General features: G+C 38.0%; 1 protein-coding gene across 1 annotated transcript in view; it reads left to right on the top strand.

Moving 5' to 3' along the window:
- The window catches only part of NEBL (nebulette), a 161552-nt gene that overhangs the window by 89201 nt on the left and 52654 nt on the right, over nt 1-19697 (top strand). Inside the window, 6 exon segments of the mRNA XM_037058095.1 lie at nt 4080-4184; nt 6138-6245; nt 9798-9908; nt 12654-12764; nt 14871-14981; nt 19420-19530. Coding sequence (XP_036913990.1) covers nt 4080-4184; nt 6138-6245; nt 9798-9908; nt 12654-12764; nt 14871-14981; nt 19420-19530 — 657 coding nt within the window.

Here is a 19697-nt window from a genome sequence, read left to right as displayed (position 1 = left end):
CTCAGAACGCCCTATGGTGGTAATGAACTCTAATTTGACCTCAGGTTATTTCTGTGCCAATTTTAATAACTACTCATTCTAAATTATCCAAATTTATTGAATACCTGCTTTGGGCCACGTACAGATCAGATGGAAAAGTGTGTTGGGCAAGTAATGTGGAAACGTGAAGAGAGTTGTCTTCAGGAGGTGGGCCCCCATAACCATGGGGTAAAGCACCTGCAATCCAAACCTGGTTCCTAAACTATCACATAAGGAGATACGGCTTCGGCGCAGGTTTGAAATATCTACCCTTGGCTTTGATATATCAAAACTTGTGCCCATTATGTCGTGACCCTCCTTTCCTCTGCACCACTGCTGCTGTCCTTCTTTCGATGCACTATGCACATAAGCAATTCACACTGTTAGAAAGTTCTAAGTGAGATAATTCATTTTACCACTGTTCTTTGGACGAAAAGCAGCCTGCCGTTCTGTCCAGTCTGTTGAGCAGAGAGTGAAAGTGAGAGGGTGGTCAGGCCCAGAATCAGGCTCCATCCAGGCCACTTAACCCCGCCACCCTGCTGCCCCGGCGGCGCCCACCCGCCTGTGCACCCTGCACACACTCCTCTGCCCCTTGAGTGTCTCTGTCTCGGGGTCAGGTGTTTCTTCAGGACTCATAGTCAGGCTTCTCCATTCAGTACGTGTCTATCCTCTGATCTGCTTTGTTCACTGGCGCGGATCTCAGCTCCTGGGGTCTGCGGCGTTATTGATGAGACGGGACAAATTCACACGGACTACTGAGTCCTGTGGAGGAAAGGGGACGATGCAGCTTCTCTCTCAAGAGGAGAAAAAATCTCGGAGTGCCTCAGCCACCCTGTCACAATGAGAGGCCTCAACTCTTGCCTTGACAGGCCTTTTATTGGCTTCAATTTGCATAGCAAAATGGTATATACATAAAGCTCATCAATTATTGTCAGGCAGAAATGATTAAACAATAGATAATATTCAAAGAACTCTGAGGGCTTATTCTGAGTCAGGGTCAGATAGTTAAAGGGCCATAAAACTTTGGGGAGCAAACTCACTTCCTGCTAGGATCCTTATCATTTAAAGTGAGGGTATTAGCAATGTAGGTTTCAAAGGATTTTACATATTCGTTCTTAGGCCTGGTCATCCTAGGGAAACTGTCCTTTCCAGCACAGGGCCGCACCCACCTCCAGCATTGTTTCAGGCTGAAATCAGGCAGGGGAAGTAAGGCAGCTGAGAGATTAGGAGACTTCAGCAGACAGAATGAGGACTCAGGCTTTGTCAAAGCTGAGGGGTGAGGGTCCATCACCCTCTTTTTCTATAGCCCCCAAGTCCTTCCCTGAGGGCACCTTCGAGACCGTACCTGTCTTAGGTCTTCTCTCTTTTGAGGAATCTTACCTGTCATTGGCTAACCAGTCATCTGCTCGGGGCCAAGCAGGGTGAAGAAAAAGGGGCAGAGATGGTGCCCCTACAAGGAAGATAAGCTTTGTCTCCTAAGTGGCTTATGGTCCCAAAGTCCTTTACTCAGCCTTACACAGGACACACAGGACGGATTACAGCTTCTGAAACCAGGCAGGGCCGTTCCCACAGTTCACCCATGGCCTTGGTCCCGTTTTGATCCTTGCACTGGCATTTTGCCCTTGACTGTTCCTTATCCATACTGTTCCTCATCCGTACTTGGGTTAAATTTCCTTAGGACATGAGGATCTGTGTGTTAATAAGCCAATAAAAGCATCTTGGTGGTAACTTAAAAATTTGGTAGCTGGAAGAAAGCATGACATTCAGACAGCATTTCTTTTCAAGAATAAACCTTTAGTTTATAATAATAGTGAAAAATCACAGTTTAAGTTGTTTCCATCATCTTTTCAACAGATGATGGAAAAACCCAGCAAAGTCATATATTGCATTTATTTTATATACCATTTATAAAGTTTAGATCTTTCTTTAGGTGGTGCTTTTGCCTAGATTATAGACATTTTGCCTCATAGAATTGCAACTTAGTGATCACTTCAAGGGAGCGAAAGTTTAAGTCTCAAAAATGCATTACTCCAAAGTATCTATTTATTAAAGTTGTTTAATAATATATTGGCTTAAATTTATTGTACATTAGAATTGCCTCCTTTTAAATTTTTAAAAAAATTTTAAAGTAAAGAAAATTGGAATTATGTAGATTTATACAGGCCATTTAATTTTATTAAAATATTGAATAAGAGATATTTAATAAAGGGACATTCTGCCAGAATTAGTTGTCAATTTGTTAACAGATGACTGTTTTTAAAGACCTCTAAGTGTCTTTGGTCTAAAATCATATTTAAAAAAATTTTAACGTGTAGTGTGTAGAGTGAAATCACTGTTTGTGAGTTTGTGAGCTATACTAATTACATTTTTGAGGGAACATTTACCCCTGGAAAATTGAGCTCTTAGTAGCTTATAGTTTTCTTTTATAACTGCATAAATTAAAAATATATATTGTGTGTTACTCTGAGTAACTCCCACTAGGAGGCAACAGAGACTACTATATAAGGAACAGCAAGTATTAGAAGTTCTTTTGCAGATCTTCATTCAAGTAGGTTTTGTTTTCTTATTTTACTTTATTTTTTAAAAATTGGAGTTTCTGAGAAATTCTTTAACCATAATAGATTATTGTTTTGGGGAAAGTATTTATTGACCTTTTCTCAGGATATTATTATTTCAGATATAATATCTTACACTTTATTAGTTCCAGATTTTAACTCAGTATGGAATATGTTTTAGCTTCTCACATTCAATTCATGATTATTTTATGAACATATATTATAAAATAACTTCTAGTCAAATTATAAAGTCTCGAAGTATGGTTTTATCCTTAGATTTGTTTTTCTTTTTTAATTAGCAGAGGAGCCAAAATTTAGAACTTGTTTTCTTCAGTCAAAACGTATGTGAACGTGTCACGAGCTTTCTGGGGCCTTTTCCTCAACTTTACTCTGGTTAGAGTTGTGGGGGACACATCGCTCCAATTGCCTGAACGTGCCTCTGGGGACCATAGCTCTGTGTCTGTGGAATAGTGGTTCTCGTGTGCATCCCTTCCATCCTCAGCACTGGGGCTTCTTCCTATTTCACTCTCAGAGGTCTGGCCATCTGCTGAGACCCAGTGTCGGTTTCACTGTGGCAGCTCTTTCCTGCTCCCTTTCCAGTCCTGCCCACTCTGCACAATGTGGCCATTGTCACGGAAATCCTTATTGCCTAATGAGCAATCAGTGGTAGATTGTCTCCGCAGACTTGAGTCTCTGAGAATTACTGTTACCTCTAAAAGTCTCTTCCAAATATGGCAAAATAAGCAAGTGCCCAATATCCAATGATCAAGCTTATAAAGTAATTTTTGTCTTATTACTGACTATTTTACTTCAAAACCTATAGTTGCCAAATTTGGTATTCTTACCCATTTTGGTCTCTTCCATATTCACCTTTTTGTCTGTATGTGTAAATAGCCTTAATCCAATTTCTTTACCTTAAAATTTCAACCAACTCTACCCAGATTTTTCAGTGTTTCTTCTAGACACCTCCTAACCTCTCCTTTTAGGAAAATTAGTTGCATCATGTCTCACTCTCTCAGTTTCCTTATGACCATTTGTCTCCCTCATGGCTGAGCCCTTGTATACAGTTTTTTTCTTTCTGCTTCCAACTTTCTTCATCTTTCCTTTCTTTTCTCCTCTTCTTGGAGACACTATTACACACTTACCTGTTCTAGGATGAGGGTAGGACAAGTTGCCTATGTTTTGCTCACCTTGGCCATATGCTCTAGTCCTGTGCCTGGCTTTTCCATCGCCACTCCCCAGCGTTGTGACTGTCTTTTATGTTGTGTTTACAGCTAATTGTCTTCTGCTTCTTTTGAGTGTTTCATATGCTACTCACACTGACCACTTAGAGCTGGTCTCTCTTGCATTCTTGGTTTATCTCACTGATAGAAATACCAGCTGGCTGCAGATGGGAACTTTGCAGGTCTCGTTCGCTTGTTTTTTTCACTTTGCATTCTTAAGTATCAGTTGCTCTAGTTAGACTCTTTTATTATGAATTTGAAATTTTCATGTTCTCTGTTTTAGCGAGAGTACAGAAAACTTTTTGAGGAAAACAAAGGAACGTATCATTTTGATGCCGATGCTGCGGAACACCTGCACCACAAAGGCAACGCCACTCTCCAGAGTCAGGTACACACCCTCCCTTCCTGGACCCTCACTGCCTGCACCTGACCAAGAGTGTGAAGCTACTGAAAGGCACATGCACCCAGAGAAAGTCTGTGTTGCTTCTCAAACACTATTTTGTCAGTATTCATTGAATTTGGGAAACTTAGACCGTGTTTCAATGTAAAGGTATCTTATGAGATAACTAAGTTCACACAATTCAAAACTTACAGTATATGAGCCAATTAAATGGTGATCAAATCTCATGATGATTTCAATTTTTATAGTGTACTGATTTGTCATTTTGTGCTACAATATTAATTTCCCAGGCACCAAGTTTATTATAATTTCACAGTTCAATTGTGTTATGAAAATGGGAAAACTGTTTTGCCAGTGAATTCTACATTGTTTCTGTCAACTATGAAGTTCTGTGTACTCTGTAAAACAAACTTTTAAAAAGTATTTTCCTCCTTTGAATACTTTAAATTTGATATCTATATATTTTTTGTTCTGTGTTTCAGTGGTTTCAAAGTATGTCATTCCAACATCTAAAATCAAATTTTGCATCACTCTATTAAATGCATCCTGTGGAACATAAATTTGATAATGCTTTGACATTCACCTTCAAAAAAGTTACACAAATGGCTCTCCTTTAAGGTCTAGAGATGGACACTTTTTATTTTTTCTTTCCATTCTTATTTTAATTTTATTTTTCCACAAAATTTTATCCTAATGTAGTATATTATACTATTCAAATGCTTTCATTGGTACTCTGTCATACTTCTCTGGAACAGAAATATGCCTACAAATAGGAATTTAAAAATGTGTTATGCTTTCTAAGTATTGAAAAATTTCTTTTGGATTTAATTGTCATTAAATTATCATTATTATATAACTTAAGAAATAACTTTATTAATAATTATTAAACATAAGAATTTAAGTGAAAGTATACTTCTGAATGAAATGAATCATGATTAAAACTTTTCTATAATTATACTGTGCTTGCTTCGGCAGCACATATGCTAAAACTTTTCTATGATTGTAATTTTGTAATTTTTGTATTGCTAAAAAAGCCAACCACTCTGACAGTTTATATGTAGTTTTAGTTTTTGTTGTTAATAGATGGAAAATCTCAATCAATTTATAAACTGAAGTAAGTTAAAGATTGGTTGTAATTGAAATAAATAATTCATGATATTATTAAATAATGCATGTGAAACTGAAAGAAATGACATAAAAGCTCTGTGTGTGTTTTACCCAGTGGCTACAGAAAAATTCAGTAGCCACTAGACAATTCAGTAGACATAGAATCATAACTATGTCTTCTTTCTTGTTCATGATTTACAGATACACATCAGCTACCACAGGGGCCTCTCTCGCCCTCCCCTCCTCTATCCTTCTGTATATGTATGCCGTATGTGTATACATTTATAACCCCATCTATATAATATATAGCTGTGTATCCCACCTATTTAAATACTTTATTCAGGTGCTAGAACTGCATACTTAGTAGTTCTAAGTTGCTGTTATTTCTCAAAAACATTTTAAATATATTATGTCTTTACTTTCTTTGTATGTCATTAACTACAGAGGGCCCAGGGATCAACCTCAGTGGCCAGAATAATGTGGTTTTTTAGAAAACAGGATGATGCCCTGACCTGTGTGGCTCAGTGGGGAGCCTCGTCCTGCAAAGCAAAAGGTCACGGGTTCTATTCTTGGTCAGGGCACGTGCCTGGGTTGTGGTTCCGCCCCCGAGGAGACATGTGTGAGAGGCAGCGGATCCATGTTTTACTCTCACATTGACGTTTCTTTCCCTTTCTCCCTTCCCTCACCTTTCTTTAAAAATAAGTAAATAAAATCTAATAAATACATAAATAGAAGAAAAGAGGATGATTAATTGGGGACACATTTATTTTACTTTCCTCCATTTGCATAAGGGCTTGTGAACTTTATGTTTTTTTATACTTGTTTTCAATGAAGGTTAAATACAAAGAAGAATATGAGAAAAACAAGGGGAAATCGATGCTGGAATTTGTTGAGACACCATCATATCAATCTTCAAAGGAGGCTCAAAAAATGCAAAGTGAGGTGAGCTCCCTTGATTTGTTATCAACTGTTCAACACGTATTTGGTGTTTATTATTTGAAAGGGTTCAGGAAAGAGGCTCAGAAAGTTTAGTGAGTCTCCAGGATACCGCCCAGGAAGACCCGGGGGATCTGCAGTTTGGATCTAAGCAGCTTTCCCAGGTCGTTAGATCGCCCGGCCCTTAGTTTTTCCTGTTTGGCAAATATGGATCTTAGGCCCTGTGAACTCTTAATATCTCTCTCAGCACCCACATTCCGTGATTATAAAATTGACACTTTCAGGTGAGTCCATGTAAAAACTTTGATGAGTAGATTTTAAAAAATGAAAAAGAAGAGCTAATTGCTTATTTACCTTTTTTTTTTTTGGCAATCACAGTAGAACTAACATTTATTCCATACTTGTTCAATACTAAGTAATCTATGCTAAGTAATATGCTAAGTGCTTTATCTATGTCAGCTCATTTAATCCTCTTAAAGTAATGTAATGATGCCAAGTGGACATCCCTAGATTGGTAATGATTCCACTGAAAGTAATTGTTTTGCCTGAAATTATATATCCAGGAAATGCCAGTGTTTTAGGACCTGGCAAAGTCATCAGTTTTGTTTTTTTTCCCCCAGTTAGAGAAAGTGTCGTTCTATACTTATGATGACACTAAGTCACATCCACATATTCCCCACACTGGCTCTGCTCTCTGTCCCAGTGAAATTTCTTTCGTTTCTGGTTTGGTTGAGGGGTGGGGGAGAGGCCAGACCCAGAAGGTTAGGTCTGCAGCCCGCACCCCAGTTCTGTAAGTACAAGCACGGTATTCCCTGGGCGGGTTAGAAACTACGGGCGCTGGCGTCAGCCAATGACACCACCAGTGCCCCTCTCCAGGAAGGCTCCATGGACAAGAGCTTTTCTATTCTCTGGTGACAACAGGAACCCAGGAGAAGTGATAACATCTGGACAATAAAACTGTCACAGGAATTTTGTAAACACCACATGTGCTGTTTGTTGAGATGCCATAATTCACCTTCTCCGGGAAAGGGCTCTCAGGTGGCATTGTGGCTTGTTGAATAGTCTTAAGTTGTTTAACTTTTTTTTCAAGCAGAAGAGAAAACAATTACTTTTTAATATTTTACATCTTCTTAAGCCCCCAAACATACAGATATTTGCTTCTCAATGAATCAATGGGCAATGTAGACTAAATTATCTTTACTTACATGAACTGCTCAGATGACTTTTTTCCCCAGTGAGGACGGACCCTGAAAAGAGAGGAATTTCCCCAAGTACAAATTCCACTATGCAGATGACAGGGCTTCAAAGGTGCCCTCGGCACTGGAAACGCGCTGCACATTCTGTGTGCACGTCTGCTTGTGCAGATTGGGAAGCCTGATCACCAGCACTGGGCTTTCACCATTGCTGTGGCTCCGTAGAACAGAAGGAAAATTAAACATTGAGAACTGACAAAAAAATCAGTCAAAATTCATCGCTGTTGGTTGGCTGTTTTGACACCAGGTATAAATCAGCTTTGATGTGTAATTGTAGTTATGCAGTTATCAGATGATCAAGAATTCACTTACAGTGGGGCCTTTCGTTAACATTGGCTTTCAAATTTTGCTAGTCAGATTTCTGGTGTTGTCACTAGGGAGGAATTGTCCTTTGCAGAGACTAATACGTACTTCCCTTCAATCACAGCCATTGGCAGTTAGATGTTTAGCCTTAGCATCATGTTTTAGCTCAGCAAGGCTGGAGGAGAAAGAAATCTTCCTATAAAAAGTATTTTTGGACCAAATTTACACTATAAAGATCTATACTGTGCAATTTAGTATGAAGTTTTAGGTTAGAAAAGTAAAATATATAAACATCTTAGATGAACTGTGATATGAAGGATGTAGTTAAGTGCAGGACCAGTGATGTAGATACAAAGAGGCGGTGTTTACTTGTGAGAGGTAAACTTGACTGGAAGCTACTTTGGGAGCCTCCTATGAGTAACATGAAGTATTGATGACCTTGGGAAACAGCCACTCATGTTTCTGTTATAGCCAATAATTATGTGTCTCTCTCTTTCTTCCATTGTCAGATACAGTGTGCTTGCTAGAAGAAATCTCTAAATCTGGTTTTGAAAAGTTGTTTGGCTTCTGTTTCGCAAAGAGAGTTCTCCTAACAAGAAGCATATAAAGAGTTTTTTCCCCCTCTCAGTCATATATTGGCTGGGTTTCATCATAATCAACCTTCCTTAATGACTTATTTTAGTAAAACAATTTTTTTATGGAGGAGAAGGGCTTTTTGAAGTGAAATATTTGAAATAATATCAATACGTACATATTTTACTTTTTGAAAGAGTCATCTTGGGCCTGAAAATGTCCTAGATCCAGCCCTATAGGACAACTTCTCATCATTGTTCTTTGGTGTGTCTGTAACTGCTTTAATTCAGAACGATTTCGTGCAACTTACTGATCAGTTTTGTCAATTTCCGTATTTACAGAACATCCATTGTGGCTTTTTCTCTGGCCATACCTAGATTATTTGCTCACTGTGTAGCACAGACGTAGATGAGGAGACATCTGCTCTCTCCTCCCCCCTTGTGCTGTGGAGGATTTCTTTATACATGACTTATCCCTCTAATAAGTGCATGATGAACCTGGGGAAAGCTTTCCATTTTGCCTTAATGACAATCTCATGCAGAATTATTTTTATCATCTGGGTGATGCAATTTGAATAAAATATATAGGTGGTAAAAATCTTGGGTTTTGTTTGGCAAATATTTCACATGGATGGATATTTCTGTTATTCAGACTGTATTTATAGTCATAAAACAGGGGTTTTTACAGATTTGCAAATGCGTAATTCCAACGGTTGAGTCGTCATAGCCCAGGGGGAGCTGAGTGGCAGCAGGGCCGATGGAGACTTGGGTTTAGGCCCTCCACTCTCCCTGCCTGTGTCTCATTTCCCTGTGATCGCTCCCCTAAAGGAAGATTTATCAGGTTAAAGGTAAGATTTTCCTCACAGTGTAACTTGCTTGATATCAAACTCCACAGACGGTGGAAGCATATTCTCAATGCCAACTCATTCAAGGAAAATCTTCCCTTCCTGCCTCCATTACGTTTCAGCAGTGGTCTTTCCTGAATTCAGACAGTGTGAAGGGTGATGAAAACATGAACATTAATACCGCTTTGGTTGGAAGGGCCTTCTCTGCTGCCAGATTCTCTTCCCGGGGATGATCCACTCTCTTTTGAGTGAACCAGCCAGGCGATCCCATCACATAGCTAACTTTGTTGGTTCTCCTCCCGAAATGGGCTGATGTCAGACAATCACAGACAATGAGCTGTCAAGCAGCCTCACTCAGAAGGCTTTCCCAAAGGGAGCCGGTGCTTGAAGAAGATTTTGCCATTGTTTGGTAGAATTCTAAAGTTTTTAATGAAGTTGGAGTTATTGTCCTGCTGGTAAGAAGACTGAGGTGGTAGAGTTATGTAAGAAAAATATCAGTCTTGTTCTGAGGATTCTTGTTCAAGTACCTTTTCAACAGTCACTAGTATTTTGTTGGTTTAACAATTATGTGGTCTTATTTAACAGAGAATTTACAAGGAGGATTTTGAGAAAGAGATTAAAGGAAGGTCGTCAATGGATTTAGACAAGACTCCAGAATTTTTACATGCAAAGTACATCACCAACCTTCTGAAGGAGGTAGGATCCTAATAACTACCATTAAATATTGCAAAAGAAAACTAAAGAAGTGATCCTGCAAGTGTTAACGATTCTCAACTAATTCAACGAGTTTCAGATATTAATCCATCCTCTTTCCCTCACATTGACCTTTAGTAACAGAGTTTTTCACTTTCCTTTTAGAACAAGCATTTTCTTAAACTTCCCTGCAGCATTCTCATGGCATTTGATATCAGAAATAAGGTGCATCTGTGTGAAGGTCTGGATAAATATTACATTATTTATAAGTGGTTTGTGTTTGAAGTACAGCGGGGAAAATAACATAGCACACAGAACACAGGACTCGTGTTAATTTTTTATTTTATTCTCATCCGGAATATACCCCCTCCCCCAAATGTAGTAGTGCATTTTGCTCACAATTAGTGTATTAAATTATTGAGCATTAAGGTCCTCATACCTAACAAAAATACTATCTTCACCATCTATCCCTTTAAAAGTCCCCCTCCTTTTTTTTTAATGCCTGCAAAGTAAGCCAGAACTCTTCCAACTCTGTTTAAATAGAGTCTCTTTACATTAAGGAAACGCATTGAAGAACTCCATTTCAACTGAATTTTGAACTGAAGAAATTATTACTGAAAGAAATGTCTTAAACCAGTGAAACGAATGAGTGTCATCTTAAAAATGCATCATCTTAAAAATCAGGTGCCAACTGGCCTTTATCATGTAACTGCTTTTATGCATTTAATGTGATTCACTGTTGTGATATATGTTGGGCTGAAATAGGCATGTAATTTATGGAAGAGGTTTTCTGCTACCTTATCTTTTCTCACTTTTGTTCCTATGAAGTGTTTTGAAGTAAAAGGCTAATCAAATGGCAACTTCCCACTTTTGTTGACTTCCATTTAAAAAAATATACACTACTTATCTGAATTTTTAAAGGGGGAATCTTTTCATTATTTACATACAAATGAGAATGTAAGGTCTACTTTGAGATCCATAAGTGGCTTTAATATAACACCATTGCCTTTTTCTTTATTTCCTCTTTTTGAGTGAATCTTTTCTTGTTTTCAGATTTATCAATTCAGCATGTATACATCAAGATAGAAAAAAAGGCCTAGAAGTCTTTGATTTAGAATCTTTCAATTAAGTTATAGAGATGTCTAGTTTTAAAAAGCCACTCTTAGGGGCTTAATGAAAGTGTAACTTCCCTTTCTAAGTGTAAGCATTTAGCTTTAAATAGTCTTTGCATGTTTTATTTTATTATAGTTTTACATTTATGTTGCCATTCAGAGTGTTCAAAGTATCATTTTATGCTTCATTTTTATTTTGTTTCTTCAATTGTCATTTAACATTGGCAGCATAGTATTTTTATTTTTATTTTGCCCATGTGGAAATCAAGGCTGAGTTACTTAAAGACTTTTGAAGGTCACATGGCCAGATTATTGGAAGAGCTTTGACTCTCCTCCAGGTCATTTGACTCCAGAGCTCTTTCTAAAATTACATGCAGGTCATTACAATGTCTTGTAGACTATTAGTTAAGCAGGGGGCCAGCTAATTTAATTATACTGGACAAAGAGAAAATAGCATGAAATGAACCCTAGAATTAACTAGAACCTGATTTCTTATCATTAAAGGAAGTGTCATCTTTCATCTGTCAAGTTAATCATCAGTGCAGCTTAGTCAAATTGGGTTAAGATATTATTTTGATGATGCAATTAGTAAGAAAACAAGAAATTCCTTAGTACCAAAGACTCAAGTTATACATGTGTTAGTAAAGTCAATTGGATCTATTTAAAATATAATATTAAAAAAGGTGAAATTCAAACTACATATTATCAACCTGAAGGAAATTATTTGGTTTTATGAGTCCTGGAATAAAATTGAAACTTATTTTAAAACTTTGGCTACACCAATCCTTTTGATTTTGTAATTTTCTATTCTTTTTCAGCTGTGTTCTTTTGATGATTCATATTTTATAGACAGTTTTCAAAGAAATACTTCAAATAATTGATAAGAAGCATGTATTCCTAAGATCTTCCTCACCATTTAAAGGAGGAAATCTTTTTATTTTTATTTTTTTTAAATATTTTATTTATTTATCTTTAGAGGGGAAGGGAAGGAGAGAGGAAGAGAAACATCAATGTATGGTTGCTTCTTGTGTATCCCCTGCTGGGAACTGGCCTGCAACCCAGGCATATGCCCTGACTGGGAATCGAACCGCGATCATCTGGTTCGCAGGCCTGTGCTCAATCCACTGAGCTACACCAGCCAGGGCCTGAGGAAGTCTTTTTAAAAATGTGGCACCAATGTGGTACCAAAATATATTGGAAGAAAAAAGGGAAAAGACTGATAATATTGGAAGCTACTCTAAATATTTTGTTAAATATTTTATTTATTTATTTTTAGAGAGGGGAAGGGAAAGAAAAAGAGAGGAAGAGAAATATTAATGTGTGGTGCCTCTCTCACATCCCCTGTTGGGAACCTGATCTGCAATCCAGGCATGTATGCTGATTGGGAATTGAACTGGCAACCCTTTGGTTCACAGGCTAGCATTCAGTCCACTGAGCCACACCAGCCAGGGCTAAATATGTTTACAAGAGAAAATTTCTGTAGGAAATAAAGAGCAGGAATGCCTCAGAGTCTGATTCATTTTTTTCTAAAAAATAGTTTCTCCTTTCTACTGTTTCTAGAAAATAAGTAAAACAGTATACAAGTTAAAAAAGAATTTCTCAGTAAATTTCAGATTGTAATATTCTTGTCTCACAGAAGGAATATAGAAAAGATTTGGAAAATGAAATAAAAGGGAAAGGAATGGACCTTAATTCAGAAGTTCTTGATATTCAAAGAGCAAAACGAGCATCTGAAATGGCTAGTGAGGTGAGTAGGTTTATTTAACAACTAAAAATGTGTCAATATTTAGCTGATTTTTTAATCTATAAATTTTTCTCCAAGATTTTGTGTCTTTTAATAGGTACAAATATAAATGCAATAGATATTTTATAGATAAAATATGCCTACAAGATATATTTCACAACTTTTATGTGTAAGATGATTATGGGTAGCTACATCCTGGTAGTCTTTTCCCAATCAATTAATTTTAAAAAGTGGTGCTCATTTTTCTTTTTAATGTGATATGAGGAAAATGACATTTCCCCGTTTTTAGAGACAAATCTATGTTATAAACCAAAATAAGTTTGTGAAATGTAACTTTATCTTTTAAGCAAGTAAAGGGCAGAATGTTAAGAAGCTGTGTCATCATGGTCTGTCGGTAACTGCAGCATTAGAGGTTCGCTGCTCACAACCCAATCGGGTTTCCCGTCCTTGCCCAGAGCGTGGCATGGGTTTAGTTAAATCTCTCTAGGATGAGAAAGTGGCCACTCCTCACTTTACATGACATTTATAGGAATGAAGTGCCTCCAAAATGCTTTCAGTCCTTTAACTATTGTCTTATGTCATTACATTGATATCAGATAATGGTACTGTGTTTTGAGGGGAATCTAGATGAATTTAGCAGTGAAAAAATTCAAAGCTTCATACCCATTTGTTAATAAATTATAGTGATGATAATGATGATGACCCTATTAGTCAGATTGCAAAGGATAGAAACCCCACTCAAACTGGGTTAAGCAACAAAGGAAATGTTTTGGTTTATGACTGGAGAAGTCCCCAAATCAAGTTTCCTTCAGGTTGGAATTCAAATGATGTCTCTCTTCGTCGTTTCTTTGTTCTGTTACGTTCTTTGTTGCTTCACTCTTGGGTGGCTATCTCTGAGTAAAAGCCCCTCATGGGGACAAGATGGCTCGTCTCTGTGGTGAGTAATCTCAGTGGGAAGTGAGCATCTGTTCTCTTATAGTTGTAATTTAAGTCCAAAGATGGAATCTCATTGAATCCCCTTCTGTCCTGTGTCCTTACCTGACTCAACCACTGTGTCTAGGGGCAGGAGGGTGTAATGACCTGGGATGGTTCCCCTGGTCACCCATTTGTGTAGTTAACTTCCTAGGTAGTTTAACCATGTTTTAATTATGAAATATTCTAAGTTGTTATGTGTAATTAAGAAAATTTACATTTATCTTTGACCATATTCATGCTCTTCAAGTAAATTAAAGGAACCACTAAACGCATTTTAGTGGACTTAAAAATGCAAGTGCAAAGAGGAGAAATCAACCCACTCAAAGTGTATGGCTTGAGAGGGTTAGAGATAATTCCTGAAAAGAAACTGATGGAACTCTTTGCCAGAAGGAGGAGGAATGAATGCTGGTCAGGCAAAAACAACGGATGTTCACTGTGACCTTTGGCTGACATTGTCATTATACATTTCTACGTTAGAAACTTTCTACAAGTTTTTCTATTATGGTGACATGTCCATTACACATTCACAGGCAGCTCTTATAATCATTTGTCAGTAATTTGGAAAAATGGTCTCGAACTCTCAATGGCAGAGCCCGGGCAGATGCAGTTGAATGGCAGGATGGTGGCAGGAGCAGCAATAAATCGGGTCTTAATGTATGGGCACAGCAGTGACAGAGCAGAAGTTTCCAGTTAGTTACCACACTTCACAGTGACCCTGCACGAGGAATAATCCCCGTTGTGCAGATCAGTAAACCAGGACGGTTAAGAAACATTCCCAGTGTCACACAGCTGCCAAGCTGTCGAAGCCAGTGTCCTTTCCACAACATCCACTCACTCAGACCTGCCTGCCTGTCCTCCAGACCCCACGATAATTGTAGTGGATTCTCACCTGGCAATTGTAGTAAAAGTATTCAGTTTCATATACTTTTCTGTAGTGAGAATAATGATTGTAGTTCTTATAAGCAGTTTAGAAAATTTAGTTCTCAATGATCATTCACAGCACAGAGTAAGCTGTGATTTTTTTCTTCTTCTTTTCTTTATTAAATACGTTTAGCAACTATTTGGTATCATTGAATGCAGATATATGTTTGTCCCCTAAGTGTCTGAATGTTGTAAAGTGTTGTTATTTTACAGAAAGAATACAAGAAAGACCTGGAGTTAGAGATTAGAGGGAAAGGAATGCAAGTTGGCATTGACACCCTTGAAATACAACATGCCAGAAAAGCCTCGGAGATAACGTCCCAGGTTAGTAGAGTAAGTGGTGCAGACCTTGAGATTCACACTTTGGAGCCTAACAAGTCGTATTAGTAACCTGATTGTTGCTAATAATAATGGCATTTTCCAAAGCTTTCTGTGATTAGCTGAGCAGTTTGGATTGGAAGGCATTTCAAATCATTATGCTTATTTGAAAATTTACAGTTTCTGCTTTGCTCAGTTCCTTTAAAAATATCAGAGAAAACTTTGGGAAGAGCATTTTAATATAACACACATACGTGTGCATAAACATACACCCCTTATACCATAAGACAACAAATTTCATGTTAATCTAGGCCATGATAAATGTTTTCATACTACTTTTTCTTTAAGGATGGATCACGTGTGATTTGACATTTCTGTGTTTCCAACGTTCTGAGCAGAACTTGAAAATCACATATGAAGACCCTAATGTGACATCGATAGCCATGTCTGTGTGATTTGGTTGCATGTTCTCAAAATATTGTCTGTTGGCCTCATCGCCATGCCTGCCATTTCTCCGGAGTAGGCCCGGGGGTTTGAAGTGTTACAAATCCTCAATGACCACGTTCATTTGTCTAACACCATTTCCTCTTCATGTAATACGGGTAGTGACAGGGTGTTAATTCAGAGGTTTGGACTTAGATGCTATGATATCATAAATGTCAGATAACAAACTTGTAGGAGTTAGACTATAGATGTGTTTTTCAAAGGAAGTACCCCAGAATTGGTTTCATACCCCTTGGAGTTACACCCAAACTTTCAAGACTATAAAAGGGTCAGTGGAGTGGAGAGTATTTGGAAAGAGATGATTTTATAAGAAGCATATGCAAAGAGAAAGTGGGGTGCTGGTTAAGGGTTGCTGCTCCCTTACGTCCAGGCTGATTATGGGGATGCTTCAGCGGGGCAGCTCCAAGAGCTATAAAGTGTCACTTGCAGTCACAAGAGCTGGCTCAGGGTTGACTCCCACTCTGGGTATCTGGAGGGTGGAAGTAGCTGCCTAACTGCCAGGGGAGTTACTGGTGTGTGGGGACCTGCCCACATCACCGGGTTTGGTACTTGACCAGGGGGTGGGATGGCCCTCATGCATTTACATTGAGAAACTGGGGGTGGCATAGAATTCTTGACCAATAGGGGTTTCATTTAGAAACGGCAGAGGAGAGATACATGCTAAACAAGTCTTAAAAACCTCCTGTTACCCTACCTGTAATTCTTTTCTCCCCACAGAAGGTAACCATTGTTATAAATTTGTTGTAGAGCCTTCCACATATATATTTATGTATCTACGGATAAGCATACATTTGTACACGTGCAGTCTTAAAAAACTGAAATACTGTGTACTTTGTTCTGTGCTTGTTTTCCCTCAATATTACAGTCCCTTTTTTGTGTCACTTCATGTAGTTCTTTCTCATTGTTTTAGAAAAATTCAGTGTTATATAACATGGATGTGAACATGCAACCACTTACCTTTTGATGTCTCACAGGTATTACTACGTGTAAATGACATATACAATGTATAATTACAGGGACTCAGCATCACATCCCCAAACCAGAACCTTTACTTTTTCCTCAGATCTGCTTCTCTCTTCGACCTCCTTCTTAGCAAATGGCATTAGTGAAATCACAGAAGTTGCTTTGATTCCACTTGTCAGAAAGTTTTATTGCCTCCATCCCATAATAGTTTTCTAAAGCCATCCTCTTCTCCACACCCGAGCCCAAGCTACCATCTCTGCCACCTAGATTATTCAGTGGATTCCTATCAGAATTTTGTCCCTTAGTATCCATTCTCTGCGCACCAACCAGAAGCATCCTTAAAGAATTATGTTTCTCTCCCTGCCTAAAACTTTTCAGCGGGTTCCAGTCGTGTCCAGCATTAGGTCAGACTCCTTGCTTTGGCATTCTAGCTCCCCCTCCTGTCCATCCTCACCCTGCACCCTGCTTCCCTTGTTTATCGTGCTCCAGCCTCACAGGCTTCCAGTTTGTGCCCTCACAGGCTTTAGGGTCTCCGTACAGCTCTGGTGACTCCCTGAACGTCTTTCTCATGGTTGGTTCTTTCTCCTTTGAAAAAGCCTCACAGACTTCCAGTTTGTGCCCTCACAGGTTTTAGGGTCTCTGTACAGCTCTGGTGACTCCCTGAAAGTCTTTCTCATGGCCTTTGCGTGTTTGGTTCTTCCTTGTGCTTTTTTCTTGTTGTTCATTTCTTAAATTTAATAGTACTTTCTTATGGTCACCTCCTAGGACTTCAAGTAACTAACTATCCAGTAACTATCAAATCACTACTCAGAATTCTCTGAAATTTTTGTTTTTGGAGGAGGGGCGACATCCAATGCTAGTTCAAGGTACTAGACTAGAATATGGGGCGAGGATAATTCAGGGCTGCAGAAAAGTTTTCAAAGTCATCCTCATAGGTCTGAGAATTGAAGCCAAAAGAAAGCATCCTTTTCCTGGAGACAAGAATGTGGAAAGAACCGAAATTTTGTATTTCCCACTGTTACCTAAGAACAGGCTTCTATGACATAATTACTGTTATGTCATATCTTTCTTTAGTAGGTAATAGATTATTTTATTTGATGATATACTGACTTAGATTTCTTTGTATATCTTGGGATTGTATAAAAGGAAAATAATACATATTTAGTTATTAAGAACCTAGGGGAAAAACAGGCCTAGAGGAGTCAGCTGTATTATGGTTACACATAGCCCAGATGTAGTTATCTTTCCAGTTCAAAGGTCTGAGTTGCATATAATCATTGCATGTCCCATTTTGCCCAAATGACAGGTTCTCAAATCCTTCTCAATGAGAGTTTGGGACATTGCCATAGTACCAAGTTTATTTTTCCAAGTCAGTGTGGTATATTGTTGCCATATATGGATGAACAATCCCCCCCCAACCAAACCATCCAGGCGCTAAGGGCTCATCCGTGTGTTTTTCTTTAGTCAGTGGGAAAATAATCAACATGAGTCAGAGGCAGAGGCTCTGAAAGGAAGTGCCCTCTTGCGATGTAAATGTTATCGTATTTTCTTAAGCCTTCTGGTTTAGGGTATTTTAGTATGCATCAATAAATAACTGATGTAACTAGTGTCCTGTGTAGTCTATTTATGGGCTTGAAGACTCTTTTAGATTTGAAGATTCCTATTGGAAAATTAAAGGATGCACCTTCTACCATGCGACCTTGGTGGCTGTCTGTAACTAGTGACTCAGTTCTTGCCCATATTGTCCGTCAAATGAAGTGTTTTGTTTTGGGATCTTAAGAAGTTTACTAAAAACTTAGAGCTTTTTTAGACATAGCAATAATTTAATGTTATTCTTTTGACATTTAAACACTATTACTTGAACTCTTATTCAGAACAGTGAAACTGAGACTCTATGCGAGTGAAAATAGGCAGATTTATGAGTGGAAGATAGGAAAAATATATTTCTCCGAGTTTGAGGTTTTTATTTACAACTTCTCTAAATTTAGAAATCATAAATCATAAATAGGCAAGACAATATTTACTTTAAAACAGTTTTCTACAAATCAAGAATATGACAATACAATGGGAAATAACTGGTTTAAAAGAAATATAATTACAGAAATGCATCCAGAAAAATGCACAATTATAAGTGTACAGCATACTGAATTTTAGAATCATTAGTTTTAAAGTATGATCAGAGTATCTTAAGATGTTTGTGCATGCCATTTTGTTATTTTGGAAGTAATACGTAATCCAACTGGAGCTAGCTCGACAAAACAGATATTTTATTGTTCTTGTACCAAACAGCAGAAGAATTCTTAGATATATCTTGATCTAGGACTCAAACAATATAATTCAATTTCAGTTTCTATCTCTCAATTCTTAGACCTTCTTCTGTTTGCAAAGGAGCATCTGGCAGCTCCTGGGGCTAGTTCCTTCATGTCCAGAAGGAAAGAAAATGTCTTCTGAAATCTTGTACGGAAAAAGAATGCACCATCCCTGAACCAGTCATGAAGAGCCAGGGATAGGCTATAATGATTGGTTTAGATCCCCCAGGGCCCATGCATCTGCTCAGTCTCATCCAAGCGGAGTGGCTTAGAATTGGGGAGCGGTGGTTAAGTCAGGCAACTAAAGACGGGAAAAGAGGGGTCAGGTTTCAGGGAAGCAACCAGCGATTGTTCGTCACAGTGATTTTACAATCCCATTCTATTGATATTCATTAACTGAGTGATATATTCACATATAATCTATCATCTTTTTATCATTTGAAATATAAAATTTCCCCTGGATTGACTATATTTTCTTTCTTAATTCAGGTGAGTAGAAGAAAGCCTCCTGATTGCGTATAAGTCGTTCCAAGTCATGTTTCTACCATAAGTTAAAACTCTGTGGTTCTATAGAAATAAAGGCCCAGTATATCTCCAAAAGTCATGATTCTGACATTGAAATGACATCAAGTTTTTTGAGCCCTAATTGCATGTTTTATTTTCTGTAGAAAGACTATAAAAGAGATCTGGAGACTGAAATTAAAGGGAAGGGCATGCAGGTGAGCACAGACACTCTTGATATCCAGAGAGCCAAGAAAGCATCTGAAATGGCCAGCCAGGTGAGAAACAAATGATGTACTAAGTTTAAAGCAAACACATTGAATTGTATGTAGAAAGAGTATAAAATGTTATTTCCATACATACGGCTTTAAGATCGAAACACAAAAATATCTACATTGTTATGGAAGACTAAGTAAAGCTCTGAAGATAATTTTCTGTTTTTTTT

The sequence above is a fragment of the Sturnira hondurensis genome, unplaced genomic scaffold, assembly GCF_014824575.4.
Source record: "Sturnira hondurensis isolate 20B ecotype Veracruz unplaced genomic scaffold, ASM1482457v3 Scaffold0009906, whole genome shotgun sequence".
NCBI lineage: Eukaryota > Metazoa > Chordata > Mammalia > Chiroptera > Phyllostomidae > Sturnira > Sturnira hondurensis.
Note: the sequence above shows the minus strand (reverse complement) of the source record. Positions and strands in the feature narration are given on the sequence as shown.